The 24,693-nt window shown below is 34.8% G+C and overlaps 1 protein-coding gene across 30 annotated transcripts in view; it reads right to left on the bottom strand.

The window, feature by feature from the left end:
- Positions 1–24,693, bottom strand: part of FER (FER tyrosine kinase) — a 441,906-nt gene that overhangs the window by 280,309 nt on the left and 136,904 nt on the right. The window contains exon 1 of one of the 30 annotated variants that reach the window (XM_023617903.2): positions 8,399–8,660. The exons of the other annotated variants lie outside the window; for them this stretch is intronic. Coding sequence (XP_023473671.1) covers positions 8,399–8,536 — 138 coding nt within the window. The 5' untranslated portion in view covers positions 8,537–8,660. Of the gene's footprint in view, positions 1–8,398; positions 8,661–24,693 lie in introns of those variants that run through there. 30 annotated transcript variants of the gene reach the window in all.

Raw genomic sequence — 24,693 nt, forward strand, 5'->3', positions numbered from 1 at the left:
CATACAAATGACGACAAAGCTAACTCCACCTTTACTCCCCTTTCCACTATAACATATTGTCTAGATTACATCCAGAAAGTCAATTAAATGCTGAGCAGTGGTCACTTATTCAAAAATTTAGGGAGTTGGGGGGAAGGCTCTAATTACATTGAAGTTGAATTGTTACATTGAAACAATTATTACATTCAAATTTATAACATTCAATATAAAACTGTGGTTCATTTACACCTAAAAAGTGATGCACTATTTTGAATACCACATCTGAAGAATATAATAAAAACAGAAATAAGCCAGTAAAACAATTAAAAATAACTATAAGACTGAAAAATGCTGCTAATATGAACATACGAGCATGCACATAAAGAAACACACAGAGATATTTGGGGCCTGGAATGGTGAAAGGTTAGATATGACTGAAAACTACAAAATATTAATGACAGATAAAATGAATTTTTTTTTTTTTTTTTTTTTTTTGGTGAGGAAGATTAGCCCTGAGCTAACATCTGTGCCTATCTTCCTCTATTTTCTATGAGACACTGCCACAGCATGGCTTGATGAGCAGTGCATAGGTCCACACCCAGGATCTAAACCTGCAGACCTCAGGCCACTGAAGCAGAACACACGAAATTAACCAGTTCACCACCAGGCCAGCCCCTCATTTTTTTTTTTTCATTAAAGATAAAACACTAAGATAGGGAGAGACCTTTGAATACAGACACAGGAAAGTTTGGATCTATATTTCAGAAATGTTTCATTCAGTGGTTTACAAACTCACTAAATCTCAAAGAACTTCAGTGAGAAGCCAAACGATTTTTTTGTTAAGTATTGTCAAATACATGAATAAAACTGAGAGTGCTATCACTTTTGCTAAAGTTTTAAGGACTATGTCAAAGAGGACGACCATAGCATATCACTTGAAGTCTGTGTTGAAAATAAAATTGACCTACTTAGGTCAATTAGAAAATGGCTCTAACACTGAAGGTAGTTAACACTCGAGCACAACCTACGAGCCAAGCACCACGTACCTGTACATGCACTGTTCTGTACATTTAATTGTCTGTAGCACTATATAGCAGGTCCTGTTATTCTCATTTTATAGATTAGAAAGCCAAAGTTTGGAATAGTTAAATAACTTCTCCAGGGACAATAACAACAAGTTCTTACCCAGAATACTAATTCCTACATTCACACCTGTAATGTAATCTAAAATCAAATCATTTCTTCTCTTCCCTACATTGATTGAGCAGTAACAAAATAATTTATAGAACTAAAGAAATTAACATCTAAAATTTTTTTAAATCAGCTTCACTGATATAACAATTATACATAGATTCAAAAAAATTACACATAAAATTTCTTGAGGCTTTAAGGGAACAAAAAAATCAAATACCTAATTATGATATCTTAAAACTTTACTAGAAACTCAGAATTTTTAAAAGAATAGCTTACTTTGGAACTAAATGGCACTAATGAGATGCCTCATTTGGCCATATCTTAAAAAGGGGTTATCTGCACCAAACAAATTATGTATTTCGGTATTCTTACACAGTTTAAAATGAACATAATTTGACCTTATCTTGCTGAGTCAAGGCTATAAGACTCAGTTTTGGAATCATTCCATCTGTATTTTGTACCTTTTTTTCCCGCCAGAATCCTCCCCTGGTGTTAAAATATGGATTATCACCTCTTGCTACCGACAATGCCTGACTCCACTCCCCCACCTCTCCTCCATATGCCACACCTGCACTCACTATTTACCACTTACTGTTTCTAATCTGCAGTACTCTGAGAAATCACAAAAATAAAAATGAGTAAAAAGTTCTAAGATTCTTAAAGCACATGATCTTTATTATGTGAACTTAGTTACATTCATCTGTGAAATCCAAATAGATTATTTTTTTCTCCTACTTTTACTTTCAGAGTAGAGGTCGAAGAGAAAATGACCTATGGAGAAAACTGGTGTTACTCTACTTGTTTTTAAGTGTAAAACTATACCTGCATGCCTTAAATGTGGGTGGCATTTCCCTGGAAAAAGGTACTGCCAAATCTAATGGTCTCTATTCAGTTTTCATTTTATTTGAGCTCTGTGGAAGGCAGAATTCCATCCTGGAAAGAAGGTACTGCCAAATCTAATGGTCTCCAATCACTTTTCATTTTATTTGACCTCTGTGGAAGGCGGAATTCCAAGCTGATCTCCAAGATTCCCACTCTTTGGTGTACACATCCTGGATGATCCCTGAGACAGTGAATATGATGGTTTTACTCCCCATGTTTACATTGTTATATGACACAGATGACTTTAAGAAAGGGAGATTATTCTGAGTGAGCCTGACCTAACCAGGTGAGCCCTTAAAAAAGACTGTCCTCTTCCTGAAGGGAGAGATTCAGTGTGAGGAAGAGTCTCCGTTGCTGGAGGGTGCTACATAGCATGGTATTTTGCTGGCCTCTGAGGGCTAAAGTGGCCCCCCAGTTGACAACCAGCAAGGAAATGAGAACCTCAGTCCTACAACTGTAAGGAAGTGAATTCTGCCACAATCACATGAGCTCAAAGAGAACCCCCAAGTTCCAGATGAGAATGCAGCCCAGACAACAGCTTAACTTTAATCTCATAAGACCCTGAGCAAAAAACTCAGGAATGCCATGCCTGGATTTCTGACCCACAGAAAGGATGAGGTTTTAAGCCATTAAGTTTGCAGTAGTCTGTTACACCGTATGGAAAACTAATACAAGCTCTCTTGGCATTTGCCTCTTACTGATTGCTCCTTTCCTGAAATTCTTCGTTGTGTGGTATTTGTTCTCTTGGATCTCCTCCTTTCTCTCTCATCACTCCTTAGTCTCCATTGTAAGCCTTACTTGCACTACCCACTTGGTGTTCCCTAAGCTTCCAGTCTTAGCCTTTTCTTCATATTTCCTGTGTGATCTCTTTCATTTTTTATCAAATGTTTGTTGAACAATTATGATGTCCCAGCCACTAATCCAGGTTCTAGGGAGCTATCAGTGAAAACACAGAAAAGAATCCCTTCTCCCGTGGAGGTTTCACAAATGACTCCTTAGTCAGTGAAAATCAACACAGACTTGTCTCCTGTGTTCTAGATGCAAATGGACAACTGAACTTAATATTTTGCCCTGCGCTTTCAAATGAATCTGTATATACACCCATCCTTCCCTCCCTCCCTCTCTTCGGGAGATGGCTTGCCTTCTCTTCTAGGTCAACTCCTCTACCTATCGTATGATGCCCTTCCATTTTCTTTAAAGACCACTCCATTAATTGCTCCCTTTAGCCTCTCTTTCATCTGACTCTTCAACATCCTCCTCTCAACTGATTCCTGTAAGCAAAGTCATCTGTAATTCTATAAATGAAATTCTGCAACTGAAACTCATCTGTTATGCTACATCTACTAATTCTGTGAGCAATGTCATCTCTCCCTTCCTTTTTAAAACTTAAAAACTAACACTTTCCTGACCCAGTGCATCCTTCAAACTACCACATTATTACTGTTTCCCTACTTACCCAAAATTCTCCTTAGTGTACATTTGCCAACCCTGGTGGTCTACTAGTTAAGATTCAGCCCTCTCACTGCCACAGCCTGGTTCATTTCCCGGTTAGGGAACCGCACCACCCATCTACCAGTTGTTATACTGTGATGGCTGCATGTTGCTGAGATGCTGAAAGCTATGCCACCAGTATTTCAAATACCAGCAGGGTCACCCATGGTGGACAGGTTTCAGCAGAGCTTCTAGACTAAGATAGACTAGGACAAAGGACCTGGCCAATCACTTCCAAAAACAGCGGCCATGAAAACCCTATCAATATCAGTGGAGCATTATCTGATATATCGCCTGAAGGATGGAGCAAAAAGGCCAGGCAGGGTTCCACTCTGCTGTACACAGGGTCGCTAGGAGTCAGAATCGACTTGACAGCACAAACAGCAACAAAAAAAGTGTACATTCATTGTCTTCTCTAATTATTATAATTATAATTATTTAGTGCATTCTTTTGTATAAAGCAAAGGGCGAGGGAATTTTCCTGCCTGATCACATTTAATCATTATAACAACAATAAAACATAATTACTATTATGCCCATTTTACAAATGAGGAAACTCAGAGAGGTGAAGTGACTTGTCTGAGGTTCAACATTCTGTACTTAAAGAGAGCAATCTATTTTTGTGTGCTTCAAGATTTTGTTTTCTTTTCAAAAAGAAGATTTGAAGCAGCCAATGCTTTCCTGCTACCACAAACAAAACAAATAGTCAATTTTTACTAATTATTGCAGGACATATACCTTTATAACATTAGTAATGTATATACACTTTACCTGCTGTGATTGAGTAAAAACACTAAAAACCATTTCATGCCCTTCCTCTTTCGCCTGTCTCCTCAGGGACACTATAGTCTATATTTTAGGATGAATTTTCATCATATATTCAATGTTCTCATACGTCTGTACGCACGTCTCTCAATCAGAATAAAGTTTATGTAAATAATATTTTTTAAATTCATAAGAAAACATAACAAAAAGCAAACTATAAAGACCCCAGTGATTTGGCTAAATGTTAGATATAGAGTCTAAAGTATTCACTTATCCTCTATGCTCTTTTTTCTTTTATAATTTTTTTTTTTTTTTTTTAAAGATTTTATTTTTTCCTTTTTATCCCCAAAGCCCCCCGGTACATAGTTGTGTATTCTTCGTTGTGGGTTCTTCTAGTTGTGGCATGTGGGACGCTGCCTCAGCGTGGTCTGATGAGCAGTGCCATGTCCGCGCCCAGGATTCGAACTAACGAAACACTGGGCCGCCTGCAGCGGAGCGCGCAAACTTAACCACTTGGCCACGGGGCCAGCCCCTTTTCTTTTATAATTTGACCACACTTTCTATCACTTCCACTCTCTCTCATTCTCTTCTTTAACAGTAAAAACAGTTTTAATATATGTATACTTTCAAGGGAGACACCATATAAAAATTACATCATCATAGCTAAAATAAATCTTTTGTCAGAAATTAATTAGAAATTGAGCATATAAAGCAATAATCTAAAATTATACAATTAGCAAGGACAATCTGAAATATGTACGATTACCTTGTTTTCTCTTAAGATTTGTAATAGCCCTTAAAATCCCTACAATCTTTGTTTTCATTCTTGTGAAAAAGATTAAGTCCCACAATAAATCTCAAGAACTCATCAATTTAACTATTTTCATAAATACTGTTATCACATGACCAAACACTGAAATATGTTATAACTTTAAAACATGCTGTGAAGTGTTGTCAATCTGCAAGGGTAATTAAGTCTTTCTAAGAATTCAACTAGAAACTAGGGAACTGGGGAAGGAAGAACATCATGCCTTCAAAAGACACATACTTATAAAGGCAAAATGTGGTAGCAAGATCTTTAAATATTAGAATCTACAATGTCTACTGAAGCACTAAAATTCTTCTACCTTGATAAACTTAGTGCCACACAAGCTGCTATGGTCTGGAAGCAAGTACCTTCTAGGAGATAGAGGCAAACAAATAAATAACGATGAAAACACCAGTACTGAAAAAATATGCTGAGTCATTTTTTCTATTTTCACTAAAATTTTACTTACCCTTTCAACCAGAATTGCATTCAGCTATACATGGCAGAAATACGTCCAAAATTAACCTACCTAAATAAGGTTTCACTTTTCTCATGAAACAAGAAGTCTGTAAAGTGAGCAGTTCAGAACTGGTACCAGTTACTCAAGAGGGACAACAAGGGCCGAAGAGCTTCCTTCCATCTTTCAAAAGAGTCTCTTCACCTAAGCTTGCTTACCAGTTACCATCCTTCAGTTAATACCATTTTTAAATTGATGAACATAGAAATTAAGGTTTTAGATGAGTCTTCCACATGAATGCTAAAGTCATCCCAAATGGCTAAAGGCAGAAAAAGAGAGAATGAACCAGAAAACACATTCTTTGATAAATGACGAGGAAGGAACAGAAGTATGAAAGAGTTCATCAATGAGAAGGAGTAAATGTAGTACAACCAAATTGTACAAGCCTTGAAAACACAGAGGCTTCTGCATAAGGGTGGATAAAGGCAGCACTAAGGGCCACTTCTCAACACTGGACTACAGGGGGATACAGGAGAATGAGTAATTTTCTCTTGAAAAGGTGGTTTGCTTACCAGAATAAGATTCCAGAGGGCACAATAAAAAATTCTGAGAAGATGGAGAGCTGTAAAAGGATGCTTTAGGGAAGTGAAAATACAGTAAAGAATGGATCTGCCATATACAATACAGAATTAATATGAAACACAACTTAAAGGAGACAGCAGATGGGCAGCAAGAGCAATATAAGAGATGAAAGCTTACAGAAGACTAACTAGGCCTGGACCAGGTCCCACCTCCAGGGGAATCTGCGTTTCTCATAAAAGGGAAGGTTCCTGCCTAAAATTAGCCCTCAAGAGTCAGTATGCATCTTATGGTAATAAGGATTCATTGGAGACATCATAAAATAATATCAGAGAGTAAAAACCAAAGAAGCCAGAACATCCCTATGAAAGGAAGATAAATAGTGACTCCGTTAGAATACAAAACCCTCGTCTGATCAGTTCAGGTATGGAATCACCACATAAGCTAATATATGTGAATCTAAATATGTGTGTGTCTGAGTGTAAAAACATCTGACTAAGAAGACTGACAATGATAAATACTTAAATGTTTAAAAGGATATTTATAGATTTATCATAAGTCAATCTCATTACATTTAGGTAAGCATTAGCTAATAACCAAAGATAAATCATCATGTTTACGGGTGGAAGTTCACAGGTATGAGAGTTCAATAAGTATTTACCTGTTAAATTGTTTTAAAATTTCAAGACAGTATACATCCCTATATTTAATGTCTTCCTGAGAATGGTGTCTGTCGGCCATCAAGATAAAAACTGTTATCCTATTTACTTTAGGATAATGGAGGAATAATGTAGGAATTTACATAAAATAGTTAAATAATAAAATTTTAATCTTTTCCACTTTTTTTGAAAACATGCAGTAGAACTGACACAAAAGAAAAGAAACAAGAGCAAAAGAGGATTAAAAACAATTTCAAAAACAAGAAACAAAAGGCATAAAATTGTTTTGAAAAAATGATATGTAAAAAAATAAAAATAAAGAAAAATATCAAATAAGGATTATAAAATAATATATATCAGGAAATGAAGAGTGAAAAGGAAGCAAGACTTTATTTTAAAGCTACAGAAAATTAAAGTTGTATAAGTCACTAGCTAGCTGTGAGTCACTAATTATCTCGTGCTTCAGAGACATTGTTATACATAAAATGATAGATTGGACACGGTGACACTAATGGATTCTAGAGTCTCTAATATTTTTATGACTCTATAAATCAAGATAACACAAAACTTACAAATATAAAAGAATGATTCTTATGCTTATGAATAGTATTTACCCAATAACTATAGGACACTAATATTTAGAACATCATAACTTAACTATTGAATTTGGTAACATTAAAATAGGAATTATATGTCTGTTAAACTCTTTTCACATATAAGAAAAAATACATTAAGTTGTTTAATAATTGAACATTCTTTTTTGACATTTACCATTCTTATTTGAAGGTTAGAACTTGTTTTTCCTAATATAGCAAGTCTGGAAGAATGACAGCCTCAAATACAGGGGCATTAATAAGGAACTTGGAGGTGCAGGCAATTAAGTTTAAACTGCAAAATAACATGTAAATATAATTCTTTACTAACACAACAGATGTAAGATAGGACTCTATTTTTCATAGAAACGATATGTTATACATTAAAATATTAATGAATTACTGTATTCCAGGTTACTAACTTAACCATAAAAATTGATTATAAAATTAGTATTGAACTATACATTTACATATCATATTGAAAAGATTTATCAAACATTGCCATTCATTATTTAATACCTATCAAGAAAAATATTATTATTTTCCTCTGCTGACACAAATTGAAAATAAGAAGGTAAAACTGTGCTTATGAGCCAGTACAGAAACTAAAATTTGGAAAACAAAAATCTTAACACCACCAGAAATTTTAAACTGAGCAACGCTTCTCCTCAGATATCCAACAAAACTGCACTCTTTTCCCTTCCCATGTTTTGGAAGAGTAGACAGCACATATTTTTCTCAAATCTGAAAGGTGAATAAAGGAAACAAACAAAATAAAACGGAAATAGAAAACAAGCCACTTTCATTTTTTAATGGGCTTGGCTTGGCATCTGAAGGACAGTATTTCTTCAAAAGAATTCTGTCATATGAAGTAAGTCAAGAAAAATTACTCTTCCCATTTGAAGAAGCAGCATAAAATAGATGATTTGCTGGACTTATAGATAATTTCTGGGCCTGGCTAAAGTAGGCCTGACACAGCCTTCCCCCTTACCTGCTCTCTTTTGAGTTCTGATGTGGAAGGAGAGGAAGCCTCAGAGCTGTACTTTAAAGCACACATTTTACAGCACTGGGATTCAGAACTAGGCTCCAGATTACCCCCACAATAGAAACATGTATTTTTCTTCTCCATCTCAAATCTTAGCCAAGAGCTGGTGATGGTGGGCCCACAGAAGGCAATCTGTCCACAGATGTTCCTGACTGAGCCAAAAGCAAGATAGAAAAGCCACAGGTCTGGATCTCCTATTTGATACTGTCTCCCCCTGTTGGCATGGAAGTATACTAGTCAGTTCTGGATTAAAGGAGTTGATATATCCAACAAATGTTATTGGTTTAATGAGCAGTAAAGAGGAAATCTTCATGCATTAAGTGAAGATTCGTTATTTAAGAAATAAGTCTATTTTCTAATTGATTTTTTAATAAAATAACTTGTTTTCTTCTTTACAAACTTGAAGTCTTCTGCTTTAGGAACTTGGATCTTGAGATCTCCGAGAAGATAAGCTTCTAAGCAGTTCTTGAAACAAAACTTGCAAACAGTTGTGTTCCAAAGCTTTTCTTTTTTTTTTAGCAACAGTTTGTTTTTTTTTTTTGAAGATTGGCTCTGAGCTAACATCTGTTGCCAATCATCCTCTTTTTTATATTCCCCAAAGCCCCCCAGTACACAGTTGTATATCCTAGTTATAAGTCCTAGCTCTTCTATATGTGACACCACCTCATCACGGCTTGATGATTGGTGCTAGGTCCATGCCCAGGATCCAAACCAGCAAACCCTGGGCCACTGAAGCAGAGCATGTGAACTTAACCACTCAGCCACGGGCTCGGCCCCACAAAGTTTTTCTTAATCCAGTGCTTTTTAATTAACTTTACTGAAGTATAACTCTCCAATGTTTTATAATTCTGATTGAAAGAGAAAGCATCTAAATTATGCACAAATGATCTTTACAGTCTCAATAGAAATAAAAATTAGAAATTTCCTTGCAGCAAGAATGTACTGAGCTTAACAATCAATGGGGTGACAGGACTGGAGAAGCAGTAGAGTGTTTGGAATGCTTAAAACCAAAAATGTTTAATCTGAAAACAAGGCTACCATTGTGATAATCTGTTCTATAATAATTTATTAATTGCTATGTAAATCCTTATTTATTCATTCATTTAAAGAAAAGAAGGTACTATGCAACTACTAGATGCCAGATATCATGTTCAGAAACTGTGCAGAACATTCTTTAAAATAGACCAAAGTCCAAGGAACTTTATGAAAACAAATAAGAAAAACTGAAAAAGAGCAAGAGAGATTTACTATACAAAAGTCTTACTCAGGAAAACTTTTCTTGTTCATGATTCTGACATAACATCTTATCTTTTAAACCCTTTGCCTCCCTTTCCAATTTGACGCACTTTAAAAAAGAAATTAAGACTTCTTTCTTTGTATAATTTCCTCTATTTCTCTATTTTAAATATATCCACATTTTGATTTTGTTGTCGGTAAACCATTTATTTTTATATCATGGTATAAGGAAAATGCCCAATTTTATATTCTGAGAATAATTTTATAAAATGTTACATTTAATAAATAATAATAGACAACATGGGGTGGGAACAACTTATGAGCCAGATATTCTTCTAAACATTTTAGGTGGAATATTTTATTTAATCCCCCACAATAACTCTATAATATGGGTTCTATTACAAGCCTTAGTTTATAGATGAGAAAACTGAGGCACAGAAAGGTTAACTAACTTGCCCCAAGTTACATGGCCAATAAGTGGCTGATCCACGATTCAAATCCAATCAACTTTGCTCCAGAGTCTATGCAACTAACTATTATATTATGCTTTTAGGGTTAGGTCTCTGTTCCGCCTCACCAAAAGTATTCTGTTGCCAAAAAGGAGTCTCAAAGGATGCATTAGCAATTTTTAATTTTGTCTTTCTGCTATAGGTTGCTACACTCAAGAAACAATGCATATTGAGTCTCAATATTCTTTCCTTGATCTCACTTTCTTCCCTAGATCATTTTAAACAAATAATTTGTATTTTTATACCTACATAAATTTACTTATATTTTCTTATCTTTATTTCTTATTTCCTGTTTGGTTTTATGTCTTTATTCTTTCAATATTCATTGAGCATTTACTAAGTGCCTGGAATATATCTTCACAAAAAACTATATATTTCTGTATAAAATCACAAAACTTTAAATCTGGAAACAATTTTGGAGATAAAATAAATCAAAATTAATGTTTACAATCAAGGAATATAAAATCTAGAGAAACTAGATTTCTTGCTTCTTGGTCTAGCCCAGTGAAAAGCTAATTCAAATATTTCTCCTATGATCATCTATACCCACTGGATTTGCTCTTCACAACTAGAAAAATTTGATGTGATCTAGATATCTCATTACTAGGTAGTCTTTCAGATCACTTATAAATATAATAAACATAACGGATGCTGTATTAGTGTGCTAGGGCTGCTGTAACAAAGTACCACAAACTGGGTGGCTTAAGACAACAAAAGCTTATTTTTTCACAGTTCTAGAGGCTAGAAGTCTGAAATCAAGGTGTTGGCAGGATGATGCTCCCTCCTGAACTTCTAGGGCAGGATCATTGCCTCTTACGGCTTCTGGTAGACCCAGGCAATCCTTTGCTTGTGACAGCATAACTCCAGTCTCTGTCCCAGACTTCACATGGCTGCATTCCCTGTATGTCAGTCTCTCTCTTCTCTTCTTATAAGGACACCAGTCATAGTGGATTAGAACCTTCCCTAATAACCTCATCTTAACTCGATACATCTACAGATCCTATTTCCAAACAAGGTCGTATTCACAAGTACTGGGTATTAGGATACCAGGGGATAAAATTCAACCCATAACAGATGTGATCATTAATTGCTGAGGCACCTTGATCTTTATACTTTTCCAGTTAAATAAATACCTACCCTTTGATTTCTGATTTTAAACCTTTTCTTGGGCCATGCTAAAAGCATATTTCCCATCCAATGGTGACTTAATATTTAGTAATCTTTGGTAAAGGGAACATTGTCAAAGTCTTTTCTAAAACCTAAGTAGATTATTTTATGTACCCTAATACCTTCATATAAAAGAATTCTTAACAATAATCAGTCAGGCATGATTTCTTCCCTAGAAAATGCTCCCTTTCCCCTAGGAGGTTATTTTATTTAAATATTTGATGACCCTAGTTGTTACTATGAATTCTAAGAGTTTGCCCAATATTCAAAACATATTTACCATGCTTCCTCTATGTGCCAAGTACTGCTCAAGGCTGAGGAAATAGTGATAAACAAAATGGAAGTGCCTGGCTTCTTGGACCTACAGTTTTGGGGACCAGCAGGGATTATAGGGGAAGAAAATACATACTGAAAACATACACACATAAACACTATAATTAAACAGATGCTATATTTAAACATATAAATACACATATTAAAGTAAGTAATGCACAAAAATGCTTAGAAGAAACCTACCACACAGTAAATGTTAGCCAACAAAATAGTAGGAGGAGGAGGAGGAGGAGTAACAGCAGTAGTAATAAAGATACTAAAAGTGCTATGTAAGACACGGAAAAGGGCAACAGGATAAATAATGACGGTTGGAGGTAGAGGGATAATCTGAGAGCCTATTATAATGAAAGTAGATCTCAAAGGAGTGACATTTGAGGTGAAATGAGGAAAAGAAGGCAGTCAGTCACATGAAGAACTGGGGAAAGAGTATTAAGGAGAGAGGAAAAGAGAGGCCCGGAGCTTAGTGTGCTCAAAGGGTAGTAAGATCAGAAAGGCAGAGTGTGGGAGATGAGAAGTGGTGGTAGGCTATGCTGGGGGGATGTAGGCAGAGAAGAGATCATGTAGTTTAGGCCACGATAAGGAATTTTATTCTAGTTACATTGGGATGCCACAGGAGAGTCATAAGCAGGTGCTATGTAAGATCACAGTGAGATCATTCTAGTTACTGTGAAGATAATAAAATGTAGGGAGGGCAAGAGAGGAAGCAGGTAGCCTGGCTGAAGCAGTCCAGGCCACAAGTGTGGTATATTTTATTAGGATGATCATAGTGGAGATGCTGACAAGAGGTCAGATTTGGGACATATTTTTGAGGTAGCACCAAGAGAATTTGCTGATGGAGTGGATGTAAGATTTGAGAAACAGTGAACACAAGGGTGATTCCCAAGATTTTAGCTTAAGCTGCTGACTAAAGGTGATGCCCTTAACTAGAAAGTGGAATACTGTGAGAGTGGCCAATTAGAGGGTTTTGATAGTTAAATTTGATATTATCAGTGCAATTACTGAGTGAAATGATCAAATTCTAAGCCAGCCTTTACAAATGAAGTTCACTTTAAGCATGTCTTATTCATGTAAATGAACCGTCATTCCTTATATGTGATACCAGATATAACAAAAATTTCAAAATGATACAAATAATTAAAGCATTATTTTTACATATTCAAGAATAAGTTGCAGGGTTAGGACTTTTGGTAAGAATGTTAAAAATAGAAAACCTTCACATATAAATGTCAAAACTGTATGCATTTATTTAATTTTATTTTTAAAACATAAGGTGAAAAACATCTCTATTTCAGAAATTTGGTTTCTCTAACACTGAGCTCCACCTGCTGGCAACTTCTTATCTTTAGGTTTTACACCATGAAAAACAATTAAAGTATATTAAAGTGGAATACAACCTACAACATACATATACTGAAAAACCACATTTAGGAGACATCATGGTCACTTTTTCTTTCTTTATAGCCGTCATTTACTGACTTTAGCTATATGCCAGGCACTGTGCTAATACACATTTTTATAAATATTATCTCATTAATTTTCAAAACAATTCTATGAGATTTCTATTACTTGCCATATTTTACCAAGGAAATTTATCTCAGAGAGGTTGTGTGACTGCATATGGTCACATAGTTAATAACACAGAGAGGATCTGACCTAAGTTCTCTCTTACTACAAGTCTGTTGGCTTAGCAAACAGGCAACATTGCTTGGATAGAATTTAAACCATAGTGTCAGAAAATTTAGAATTTTAATCTGCCATTCTGATTCTGATCAAATTCCTTAATCCCTTCAAGTTTCAATGTTCTCATCTGAAAAGTAGGAATAACTCCTTCCTAGCAGGATTGTCTGCCAGTAATAATATTTTTTATGTCTAGCACACAGTCAGTTCCTTTCTTCTAGTAATTTTCCTGAAATGCCATAGTAGAGCAACCTAACATATGAGGCTTTAGACTGCCAAATGTTAGTGAATCAAATTAAGTGTCCCTCAAAGTGTCTCTTTGGGGAAATTTTAAATTATAATGGATAGTAAAAAATTTATTAAGAAAAATCCTCCCTCCAAAACAGAACATGTTTCATACATTAGCTAGATTTCTAGCACTCTTTAACTACTTATCTTTAAAATCTAGGGGGCCAGCCCTGTGGCCAAATGGTCAAAGTTCCACCTGTTCCACTTCAGCAGCCCAAGTTAACAGGTTCAGATCCCGGGTGTGGATCTGGTCTACTCATCAGCCAAGCTGTGGAAACATCCCACATACAAAATAGAGGAAAATTTCCACAGGTGTTAACTCAGGCTAATCTTCGTCAAGCAAAAAAAAAAAAAAAAAGAGGAGGATTGGCAATGGATGTTAGCTCAGGGTGAATCTTTCTCATCAAAAAAGCAAAAAATCTATAGCAAGAGCGATTATACATAAAGCCAACAACAACAAAAAATCTACAAAGTAAAATTAAGAATAACCAACTAGAAAATAGTGAGACATCAATAAGTAGAATATATCATGAAAATTGCTAGAAAAAGTTAAACACTGACAATTTCCTTTCAACCATTTAATATTTTTCAATCCTAACAAGGGATAAGCTTTGAATAATTTTATGAGGGTTAAGTTCTCACAAACACATAAAAATTATTTTTAATATATAAAATATTTCCAAAAATTTCCAAAGAAAATATAAAAATTTTTTTAAATCAGCTAATAAATTAACTGGTAAATGCTTCTAATCTTACAAATCCACCTTCAAGCAAGTATAGACTATCTGCAATTGAGAACTCTTCACAGGGAATATAATTATCCATTGCATATCCAAACTGCAGCTAAGAAAATGGTACTAAGAGAATTATTAGAAGCACATCCAGTTTATCCATTAGTCTAAGTCCAGATTATATTCTTGGGTAAAATCAATTATAGACAGCTGCATTCTTAGATGTCCACAGAACGTTTTAGTATTGTGGCCTCCTCTTCCACTGAGGGCTTCCAGATTCTGCAAGAGGTGGCCTTATGAATCTCCTTCTTGTATTAGCTGTAGTGATATTGTCAAGGGCACTCTCACCACAAAAGTCAGTGTGGTTAAAGTTAAAGCCTCCAGAAAGAAATTCTATTAGAGCTAAATACAATAAAATCTTTCCTTTCCAGCAATGTGACATGCTTTCTTTTATTTAATAGTAAGTGTTATATGACTTTATCTCCTTTTCATTTTGGCCTTTGGGAAGTTTAGAGAGAAAATAATAGCTCTAATGTACTATCTATATGTGCTATGACCTACATAGTTTTTCCCCCAGTCTTGACATTCTGTTACTATTTTTCCTGGTTCTGATTTTATTTTCTATTTATATTAGAATTTTGCTGATTTTTGATGTCAATAGCTACCTCAAATACTCTGGAGACTGTGGCAGAAAATGAATGAGTGAATGAACACAAGCATATAAACTAGCGAATATTAAACCTGTACAAGATGCCTTACAATGTGAAGTTTACAAATTCCCAGAGCTAACAGGTTTTTTCCCCAAAAATTTAAAACAAAAGCCTGATTACCTAGAATTGATGACATCACGCTCCCTGCCATCTTCAGACCCCTAGATATGGTCATTCTACCGGGCTGCCTTTCTTAGAAGTGATACACCTGAAGCTTAAAGCACTAGCTCTTTTTCACTTCCTGCCAATCAGCTGAAGGACTCTAAGGATAACTGGAAGGACACAGGAAGATTCCCTTATGTTCTTTGGTTTTTAGCATTCTAATTCCAAATCACAACGTACGGGTGCTCAGCAAGAAGTCAAAGCTGTCTCTGACTTTCTGACTTTGGGAGATAGAAAAAGACAACATCCCTAAAAATCACCCAAGAAGCCTATAAGGAATGGCAGACAAAAGATAAATTAGGCTTTCAAATTCCTATGGAGAACAAAAGGCCAGTGTTTTTTCACAGAATGGCTAGTCCATCTTTGTTCTTCTTCTCATATACCAAACATTTTAAGTATCTGCACAAATTACTCCATAACCTTAAAAGTATGGTATATCTTTCAAAATAGAAATAAATGATTTAATTCCCAGTACAATTTTCAAAGTTACAACGAGCAACCACTAAATTAAAAATGAGACCTCTAAATTGTTTGCTGTCATCAAATGCTAGAGAGTACATAGGTATTAATTTCTCTTAGTGAGTTAAATAGCTAGTGAAAAGTCAAAATCAAAATGTTTGTATAGCATATACAAAGAATATCATTAGATATTCTTCAAAATAAAAAAAGAAACCTCACAAATTTTCATTATTATCAAAAGAGGATAGCAAAGATCCTTTTTGATTAAATACATTTTTAATACGCTAAGATGATTATACAAATAAAAGATGATACAAAATAATTATTGTATCATACTAGAAACTGCTACCTGATCAAAATGTAGAATCCCATGTTCAATTAGTTTTAAATTTAAGGAATTAAATCCTTGAAAACATGATCAAATATCATGTGAAATTGATTACAGGTACAGAAAAAGTCTATATAATTCTAATACGCAAAAAAGGGAGGACACAAAAGGATCTCAGTAAGTTTTCATGATGATCTGAATTTCATCTTATGTCATCCAACCATGAGTGGACATGATAGAGTTATCTAGCAATTTTCTTTTCTATAATACATCTGCAACGGAGACTAATAAATGGAATAACTATGAATATTTTATAACTAACAAAACTGAAAGAGGTTCACAATATGAAAAAGGAGAGATCTGTAATAATCAAACACTGTTAACATAAGCTATATCTAAATACTCATGACATAACTAATAGCAAATTGAAGTAACTATATATGTAATACAGATCTATACCCTCTACCCACAAATGCTACAATAACTTATCATATTTCCTATTTCTGTCAGGAGTGCTAAATTATTAGAGTAAACGTCAGAATTTTCCTTTTTTTTGTTCTTATTAAATACTACCCAACAAAAACCTTTGGGAATCAATAACTTCATTTGGTATTAATCAAATAATTAGATAGAAACAAATTTTCTTAAAATATTATAATTTGGCTCTTGACCCAAAACTTGAAAATAAAAGAATGAATTTTACTAAGTATCTGAACCAGAAATTGTATCCATACATTAGATTTTACTAAACTACAAAGCAAAAGTTTTGACATCCTTAAGTTAGCTTGGTTCAGTAAACATTTTTACTTTATTTTAAATTCATGCACTCTCCTCTGTATCTCCTTTTTCCTAGTCCCTTTCTGTTTTCCCTCTTCCTTTTCCTGTTCTTTACATTTCATCTTCTTCACCTTTCTTTACTTATCTTCTTTCCCTCACCTGTTTCTCTTATTATCTCTCTTCTGTCTTCTCCTTATCCTCTCTCTCTTTTTTCCTTTCTTGATTCTTCCTTAATGGCCTTAGAGACAAAGGATTGGGGGGAAACAAAAGAGTTCCCTCCAAAACCAAATTTTAATTAGGATAACCTAATCTATCCCTTAACCAAAAAACACAAAACAATGTGGGCTGAAAATAATGTCGTGGCTCCAAAAGACTGTATCCATTCGAGAAAAAAAAAAAAGGAACAAGAGCCATTTAAACTGCCACGGTTTCAGAAAGTGGCTATTTGGAACATCTAAGATTCTAGTAATTTTTAGATTAACTAAACTTCTCAAAAGATGACTAAAGCTTTCTCTTAACTGGATCCCATTTGACTCTACCTCACCTGCCTCTACCAATCCTGTTCTTAGTCTTTTGGTCACTGACTTCTTCTGAAACCAGGCACCCGTCATAATCTATCACCTATGTCACTTCAAATACCTCCCAAGTTACCTGCCTACCCCAAATCCTCCTTGCTTTTGCTAAGCCCATTTTGTTTCCACTGGGAAAGCCCTCTAACAACTATATACAACAGTATGGATGAATCTTGCAAACACAACGTTGACTGAAAGATACGAGACATTACATAGTCTGTGATTCCATTTACATAGAGTTGAAAAATAGTTGTAGCCCTCTAACATATACCGGCTATGCTACAGAATAGAGATATTGGCTATACTACAGTAATAGTTGTAGCTATTTTGCTAGACATATGAAATATATGGAAAATGTATGAAATTATATGAAAAAGTAGTTGTAGCCCTCTAATATTCCTGGTTAAACTAGAGAAGTCAGTTCTCTTTTCCAAAATTTCAAGACCTTTTCCTCAGTTTTCTCTAACTATTTTTTTCCACATACTTCTCTCAACCTAAATTACTTCTAAAAAGAGAAGAGTCAGGCTTCGACAAAATTGTGAAATAGACTAAATTCATCTTCAGCAATAGCACACCCACTCACTAGCCTGTTTATCTGTATTAGGGCTGCCATTCAAAGTATCTCTTTGCATGCTTATACTACTCACTTTTAGGGTGATTCTTATTCTCTTCAGCTCCCCAAGCCCCTGATTTGAGGTACATATTAATATCTCACAATGTTTAATATGCTACTTCCCCAAGAGGCACTTGGAATTTAAAAGAGTTCTTTAAGACAAAATTCTTTACCCAACAGTCCCTGAATCTTTTTCACCCCCCACTCCCCCAAGATCTGAAGGATATAACACTTCTCAGGTAACATTACAGTTAACTATGGCTTGTTAGTAAAAGAGAAAGGAAGTACACAGTCCATGGAAGAAATATCATAAAATGGGAAGAGAATGGGCAATGAGAGATAGACATATGGCCTGTGCAGTTTAAAAAGCCCCTCTTCCTCCCAAATAATTCTGAAAAGGCAGCCAGAAACAGCCCAACACACACACATACACACCCCCCCACACACACACACAGAGTTAAGCATGCTTTTATTTTGGTCCCATGCTAAATTAGGACAAATTTTTTTCTGAAATTTTTAATTGAAGTACAAGAGGCATAAATCAAAAGTGTACAGTTTATGAATTTTCAGTTTGAAAAGATCCCTGCAATTAGAACACAGATTAAAAAACAAGTCATTTCTGCACTCCAGAAGTCCCCTATGTGCCCCCTTTTAGTCACTCCCCCGACCCTACCCAGGGTAACCACTATCCTACTTCTAATATTATAGATTACTTTGCCTCTTTTTCAACTCTATATAAATGGAATCACAGAATAGCTAATGTCTGGTATCTTTCACTCAACATTATGTTTGTAAGATTCATCCATACCACTCCCTGTAGTTGTAATTTGTTCATTCTCATTACTACAGAGTATTCCACTGGGTAAATATTCCACAATTTATCTATTCTAATGCTGACTGACATTTAGCGGTTTCCAATTTGGTTCTTTTATAAATAGTGCTCCTGTGAACACTTTTGTACATGTCTTTTGGGGAATATATGTATTTATTTCTGTTGGGTCTATATCTAGGAGTGGATGTACTAGGTCACAGTTTGTGCACATGTCCTTCTTTAGTAGATATTGCCAAATAGTTTTTCTAAAGTGGTTGTTATGACTAAGATATTTTTGAAGACATAGTGCATCCTGCCTGCACTTAAATGAGAGCATACTAAATTTCCAACTTTATCTATAAGTGATGAACATGCTAGTCAAGGCTATTTCACTGCATCCTTTCCTTTTTATCAGTATCATAAGGAGTTTATTACTTTCTAAAACATACTCTAGAATAACTTAACCCTCTACATTAACTGAGTAGGTGTTTTGTTTGGTTTGGTGCTTATATACCAAGGAATATCTAGAGGAGCCAAGCATTTGACTAAAAACTAGAATCTAAACACTGATAGCTTTATTTTGCAACATCAGGCATGGTGAAGAAAAATTTATTGAGCACCTACTCTTTGCCAGGTACTGGGTTAAGCACCAGAAGCTTTATATAGAAAATAATCATAAGAGATGAAGTATTTAGAACAATAGAATAAATGAATCCAGGGCATTATTATTCTCAATGCTATCATCTACTGGCTGCTCAGACACTCTCCTTCATTTATTGACATCTTTGCAAGGGGCTTATGATTATTTTCTTTCCTGCTCTATCCCTAACATTATCATGAACGATTTTTATACCCAAGTCCTCAAAGTTCCTTGGATGTCTTCATCTCCAACAATGCTCATTCAGGCTCAACTTCAGCAGTGCATTCTACCATTCATAACTGGGGCTTATCAGTCAGAATTGCTTCACTTGTGGGATTTCAGACCACACTTGATAGCTTCTTACAAACCTCTTACTACCTTACTCCAACTACACTTATTCTTAAACTAGTTTAATACAATCCGCCCCTGAACTATCTCAAGATTTTTCTGCCAGACCTTCACCCCTAATATTTTCCTTTCTTTTTCAGCTCTTTCTTCCACAGTGACACATCTGGTGGTTATGATCAGCATCCTTTCTGATTGATCAGAGTCCATGGTAGGGGCAAGACAATATCAGGCCTTTAGACAGGCTATTTAGAGAAATTGGTGTTTAGCCTGAAGTCATAAGAAGCCATTGTAGTCATTCTTGTGGGGGTCAATATAACCAGTTTTGTTCTGATTTGAAACGATAAAAGATTACTTTGGCTGGAGTATGGAGAACAGGTTGGAAGGAGGCCATGGTGGATGGTGACAGACAAGATAAATCACTCATTATTTCCTAACTGCATTTCTTAACCATTATTTTATTACTAGTGGGGCTGAAAACTTTTTCATATTTCTATTAAAGTTTATATTTCCTCTATTATGAATTTCTTATTCACAGTCTTTGTCCACTTTTAATTGGCGCATTACTTTTTTTACAAACCAATTTGGATGATTTACTTACATATTTAAAAACATTAATCCTTTGTCATATTTGCAACACATCTTATTCCCAGTTTTATTATGGATTTTAATTATTTTCCAACATAGAAAAATGTTCACTTATGTTTTCTTTAGTAGTTTTGTGGCTTTATTTTTTTACACTTGCGTAAAACACTTGAAATTTACTTTTTATGCAGCATGAGATTAAGATTTAAATTGATATCTAGCAAACATATAGAATAATCTTTTGTTTTCCTTAAAATAATCTTATTTTCTATATATATGTGTGTGTGTATATATATATAGGACCTTCTTTGGGCTGAGCATTCTTCTCTCTTAGTCTATCTGAATATTCTCATTTCTTAACTATGCTGTTTTAAACAGTCTAACCTTCTAGTTGTCCAAATGTTATGTTTCTGACATCATCAATATGATAACACTAATTCAAGTTTCAAAATGAAGGATTAAATGAAGAATAAAAGGATCTGAATTTGTTTATACTCTTTGTATAGCCCCCTGCAACATCTACCACATAGTTAAATAATAGAAGTGTAACTGATTCTTTCTGACTGAGTGGCTTCTCCTTCCAGGGATTAAATGATTTTTAAGCAACTTTGAAAACTTATCCGGAAAAATTAGCCTCTATTCTAAAAGGTCTCTAGATATATTCAGACAGAGAAAACCTTTCCTCAGTCTAAGATCTTATCATTCATCTGGGATTTGCAAAGTAAACCAATGACTATAAAAATTACCAGTTGAGTGTTAATCCTTTAAATATTAACACTGAGGAATAATTTTCTGCAGAACACAATAAAAGAGAATATTTATTATGATTTAAAATTCCTTCATTAGGCACCAAATGAAGCAATAAATAATAATATTCACATATTCTCTTTATAAAACCTTTCAATTAAAGAAACTAATGTGTCATAAAATAATTTTCAAAATTCAAGACAAAAGACTTTGGAGATAAAAACATGTAAATCCTTCCCTATAAGCAAGGTCAAACATCTACCCACAATTCTAGCCAAAAGATAACAACATCTTTATACATAAATTTTAAGATAAATACCAGTCAGCTTAATAGAGGAATCAGCAAATAAATTGTAGAGGCTGGAATAACTTTTTTCAGATTGAAGGTAACTAAATTATTTAAAAATTTTTAAAGGAATGTCTTGAACATGTTGTGCAATGGTTTATATGCCAAGCAGTTGCTTTTGATTGATTTATTTTATTTTTTTGAGGAAGATTAGCCCTGAGCTAACATCTGCTGTCAACCCTTCTCTTTTTGCTGAGGAAGACCAGCCCTGAGCTAACATCCATGCATCCATGCCCATCTTCCTCCACTTTATATGTGGGAAGCATACCACAGCATGGCTTGCCAAGCGGTGCCCTGTCCTCGCCGGGGATCCAAACCAGCAAACTCTGGGCCACCAAAGCAGAACGTGCAAACTTAACCACTGCGCCACCAGGCCAGCCCCTGATTGATTTATTTTTAATGAGTGCAAAAAACAAAAACAGAACAATAGGAGTAAAGGAAAAATTGTACTCATTTATCAATAGAAATTTTCAGCAATTTTATTATTCACAATTAGAACAAATTAGCCATGTATCTAAATATCTTTTTTTCTTCTTCAGATGACTAAATTTTTCCTTTGTCTTTTCAAACAATGTATCTGCATTAAACTACATTATAATAGTCTAAAGTTTTTTTTTAATTTTTAATTAACACAGAAGGAATGCCAGTTAATACTATGTCCATCAGTTAACAGTTAATCTGAAAAAAAAATCCTAAGAAAATTTAATTAGTGTGTGAATAATAATGAAATTGTTGTTAATAAATTAAAATGTTTTCTTACATTTAATCTTTTTGGTGTGAACTTGAATAAGTCACTTAACTTCTCTACTTTCATTTTTCATCTTTATCTTGAGTGGTATTCCCGTATTCCCAACATCCTTGGAAATGTAGATTTGTCAATTGATGTTTAAATCACGACAGAAGGAAAAAACAAAGCCCAAAGATACGTGGTTACAAAGAAAAGAAAACGATTGAAGGCCAAGGGCTGAGAGCTAAAGCCTGAGAAATTATTAATGATCAATTTCATCACAGCACTTAATTCTGATGTTTTCCCGTTTAATCAATTGTTTATTGCAATTTCTGCCGGCTGTAGATCTATGAGTGCAGAGACTGTCTATTATTCCAGGATGTCTCTATCCATGGAATACAATAGATATTCATAGGAGTTGGTTAATTGTTTAATTAGAAGGCAGAGGAGGGAAGAGGAAAAATGGGCAGAGGTGGAAGAAACAAAACAGAAGAGGAAAGAGAGAAACGGAGTGGAGAGGGGAAAGAAAAGGGACAGAAAACAAGTGTGCACTAAGCACCTTACTATGTCTGGGCTCTGTAACGTGGCTTTGCTTTTGCACTCATTCATTTAGTCCTGATAACAATCCTGTGAACTGCATATTACTAACTTCATTCTACAGCTGAAGAAACTGAGGTTTAGGGGATAAAAATTCACCGAAAGGGAATTAAACCCAGGGTGATTTGACTCAGATTCCTACATTTTCTCCCCCTGCCCTGCTGCTAAAAAGAGAACCTTTAAATAATACTGAGAGAAAGGGATCAAAGGGATAGGGAAAAAAAAGAGATATCAACTGACAGAATGAAGAAAATACTGATATCACATAAAATGACGAGTTATTTTAAAAAGGCATTATGAGTATTAAAAGCTGTTAATTGAATTTTCCATAAGTGCAAACTTTTAAAAACAATGTTATTTTAGGAATGAATAATCATAAAATATAATGGCCTTTAGAGATTTTTTTCTTCTATTCAAATTAAACCATAAAGAAAACTGGCATTAAAATGTGATTATAAGTTATATTTTTGTAAAAATTTCTTTGTGAAAATTTTCAACAAACTTTAATAGTGTAGAAGAAGGAAAAAAGTGAGCTTTGAGTAGCTAAACTAAAAATTTTCTTTAAAAAATTAGCTGGTCAATCCTACTGATGTCAACAATACATAAGTCATAAGTTAATTACATGATACTTTGTTTAAAAAATATTTTGTAATGTATTATGGCTAAAGGACAATAACACTTCAAATAGAGTAGATCCCAAACAAGCCTATCACCTAAAACTTAACAGCATACAGTGGCGCAGTGGTTAAGTTCGCATGCTCCACTTCCGTGGCCCGGGGTTTGCCAGTTCAGATCCCGGGCGCAGATCCATGCACTGCTTATCAAGCGATGCCATGGCAGGCGTCCCACATGTAAAGTGCAGGAAGATGGGCATGGATGTTAGCTCAAGGCCAATCTTCCTCAGCGAAAAGAGGAGGATTGGCAGTAGATGTTAGCTCTGGGCTAATCTTCCTCAAAAAACCCCAAAAATTAACAGCATACCTTTTTAAAAGAAAAGATTTATGCTTAATGAAAAATAGTATCAAGACTAAGGAATAAAGAATAGCAGAGAAATAAGCACACGCATATCAGCTATATAAAAGACAACAGTAGTGTACTAAGTGGCAGGCACTGTTCCATGTGCTTTAAATGTGTAAACATAACCATTCCTCACAACAAACCCAACAGTAGGTAAAACTGTAATACACGTTGGGAAACGAGGGCAGGAAAAGCCTCATAACTAAGCTAACATCACACATGTATTAAGTGGTAGAGCAGAGATACAAATCAAGCAGCCTGCCTCTACAGCTGGAGCTTGCTCTCTCGAGACGACTCTATTGCAATCACTTATTAGTCATTATCTCTGTAACTACTCAACTTTGTCACTCTGTTAGAATACCACTGCTACAATTATTTTAAAAGTGAAAAATATTTGACAGACACTAACGTTAACATTTAAACTGAATAGCCAATAGATATTTTGAAATTCTGTACCTATTCATTCCCTCTATAAACATTTGCTGAGTGTATTTCCACGTACTGCTAGACACCTAAATTATTTTTTAATGTTTCACTGTATGGATACACACAAGGCAAAATGCAGCCAATTTTCAATTGTTAAACAAATTACTTCTGCTTCATTTCCCACAACAAACCCTATGGCAGGGTCTAAATCTATTTTATCTTTGACCAGCCCCTCCCACAAAACCCCAGTATATGATATTCATGTAGTAAGTAATCATTAAACACTTGCTGAATCCCAAATGACTGAATGAATCTGAGTGATTAATCCTTTTTCTTTGCATTAGTCATAGTGAATACTTAATTCTAGTCTAACTTAACTTTTTCCTTTTATTATATCCTTTTAGGGTTAGCTAACTGCTAGCCAGTTAGTTTCTGCTA

The sequence above is a fragment of the Equus caballus genome, chromosome 14, assembly GCF_041296265.1.
Source record: "Equus caballus isolate H_3958 breed thoroughbred chromosome 14, TB-T2T, whole genome shotgun sequence".
Lineage (NCBI taxonomy): Eukaryota > Metazoa > Chordata > Mammalia > Perissodactyla > Equidae > Equus > Equus caballus.